This window comes from Helianthus annuus, chromosome 4 (assembly GCF_002127325.2).
Source record: "Helianthus annuus cultivar XRQ/B chromosome 4, HanXRQr2.0-SUNRISE, whole genome shotgun sequence".
In the NCBI taxonomy this organism is placed as follows: domain Eukaryota; kingdom Viridiplantae; phylum Streptophyta; class Magnoliopsida; order Asterales; family Asteraceae; genus Helianthus; species Helianthus annuus.
The window spans coordinates 200,509,220-200,511,695 of record NC_035436.2 but is presented as its reverse complement, the minus strand read 5'-3'; the positions used below and the strand labels follow the sequence as shown (position 1 = coordinate 200,511,695).

At 49.3% G+C, this 2,476-nt stretch overlaps 1 protein-coding gene across 1 annotated transcript; it reads left to right on the top strand.

Annotated features, from left to right (window-relative positions):
- The first annotated feature begins 591 nt into the window (after positions 1 to 591).
- LOC110934168 lies at positions 592 to 1,692 on the top strand. Its single transcript, XM_022177355.1, has one exon. The coding sequence runs from the start codon at positions 592 to 594 to the stop codon at positions 1,690 to 1,692; it is 1,101 nt and encodes a 366-aa protein (XP_022033047.1).
- Positions 1,693 to 2,476: the final 784 nt, after the last annotated feature.

The window sequence follows — 2,476 nt, the reverse complement described above, 5'->3', positions numbered from 1 at the left end:
GTAAGCTCCTCAACTCTTCCGGCAAGTTTACTTACTCTCATGCCGGAGGTTGGTCACGGATCCCCCTTTCGGGGTCCTCTGTGGCGAGGCTAACGGTTTGTTCTTTTGTAGTAGCTAAGGTGGAGGCTCTTGACGTCAACGAAGATCCATCTAACGTCAACCGGGATTTGGGTATTCGACATTGGCGTCATCCGTGGGACATCAGCCTGTCTGGTGTTCCCACATCAAACTCCGACGTTAAGAGTAGCTTATCTCACTAACAGCAAGATGGCAACCCCACCTAACTTACGTGTCACCCAGACAGCACAAAATGATCTGGATAGGGTTACTGTGGAAGACATAACCCATGAAGAAGGCAACAAGAACCAGGTGGAAAACCCAGAAAGAATGGAGCATATCACCCCGGATTTTGTGGCCATGCACAGAGAAAAGCTAACGAAGTGTCTTGAAGGCTAAAAGAGACAAGAAAAGCTTGACAGTCTCAGGGCTAGGCTTTCTTTTGACATACCTTCCAACCAAGAAGGGACAGACCTTCAGAACAAGAGCAACAACGGTGATCCACTGGAAACATTCATGACTGCCCTCAGACAAATGTCTTCAGAAGAAAGGGAGGACCTTATCACAGGAAAGAAGTTGAAGGAGAAAGGGAAGGAAAAGGACAACCAAAGTGATGATGGCCTAGATCAACCCTATCTACCACGAGACTTGGCTGAAGTCTCAAAGTTCACACGAAGGATTGCAGAAGCACCGATGCCCCCCAAAACGAAGCTACCCCCAAACTTTGACCGTTATGATGGGACAAGAGACCCTGAGGATCATCTGCATGCCTTCAGGGGAGCGGGGCAACTTGGGCGATGGTCCATGCCTGTATGGTGCCACATGTTTGTGCAAACTCTGACGGAGGGAGCCCGGCTTTGGTTTGACAGCCTCCCTCCGGGGGGAATCAATAGCTATGAAGAGTTAAGCGAGAAGTTCCTCAGGAACTTTGGTCAGCAGAGAAAAGTGGTCAAGAATCCAAATGAGATCCTCCACATAAGGCAGAGGGATAATGAGCGAATAGATCAGTATATGGAGAGGTTCGTCAAGGAGAGCATGAACATCAAAGATGTCCCGGAGGTCATGAAGATCAGCAGTTTCATAAACGGGCTGAAGCATGCACAGCTGTGTGAGAAACTAGGGGAGGAGTTCCCCCACTCATTCGACAACCTCATGGACAGGGTCAGAGCTTTCGTCAGGGGGAAGGACACAGTCAGCAAAGCCAAGGAAACGGGCGTCACACCTCGGAGGATCACCCCGGCTACAAAGCCTCCTGACAAAGGTACATCCTACTCCAAGAAACCCACTTTCGATAGAATGATGCATGACAGGATATGGCCGTCATACTCCCTATATAGACCCCGGGGAAGAGGTCCCCCTCCTTACTCCGATAATTTCACCCCTCTCACCAAGACCCCAAGCGAGATATTGGCCACTGAAAGGGTAAAGAACTCCTTCCCGAGACCACCACCCATAAAACCCGGGCCAAAGGCACAACCAAACGAATACTGCGATTTTCACAAAGGCTTTGGTCACAAAACCGACAACTGCATGTATCTGAAGAGAGAGATAGAAACCGCAGTGAAAACGGGAAGACTGGCCTATGTGGATAAAGAAATCAAAGAAGGAGGGGGGACCGCAAGGGAAGAGATGTAAGGGAGCCTGGGAGGGCAGATGTTGATATGATTAGAAGAAGGAATGAATCCGATACCACCCGGAGTGTAAAAGCCAGGATCCTGGGCTCCCCAGACTGCATGAAAGCTCCCATCCTTATGCCACACTTGGAAGAAAATGAAGTGCAACGACTTCCCCTAAACATCTCGGCCATAATAGCTGGTCACAAGGTGTCTCGAATACATGTGGACGGAGGGTCCGGTGTCGAAGTGATATACGAGCATTGCTTCCTTAGATTCGACATAGATGTAAGAGATCAGCTTGAAGAAGACTCCATCCCCTTAGTGGGATTCAACAACAGTGTATCACACCCCCTGGGAAAATTTAGGCTCCCATTCAAAGTTGGGGTAGGGGATCGGGTCCGAACGATAAATCTGACCTTCACAGTGGTCCGGGCACCCTCAAATTACAACGCAATCTTAGGAAGGCCTGGAATCGGAGACCTACAAGCACAGACATCCACCCCCCACGGAGCTTTAGTATTTCAAACACCGAAGGGTTTAGCCTGGGTTAAGTCCTCTTATGAAGTAATTTCTTCCGTATCCGAAGGAAAGGCATCTGTGGAGCCCCAAAAAGGAGGGGTAGAAGAGTGGGTCCTTTGCGACAGGTTCCCAGAACAAACGATCAAAGTAGGAGGTCACTTAAGTGACAAATGCAAGAGTGCCCTGAAGGAGCTGCTCCTCCACAACATAGATGTGTTTGCATTTCAACATGGAGACATGACAAGGATCCCCAGAAGCTTAACCGAACACCGGCTCAATACTTA

Excerpts from the sequence above, each read along its gene's own strand:
- LOC110934168 (XM_022177355.1), top strand. The coding sequence starts at position 592 with ATGTCTTCAGAAGAAAGGGAGGACCTTATCACAGGAAAGAAGTTGAAG.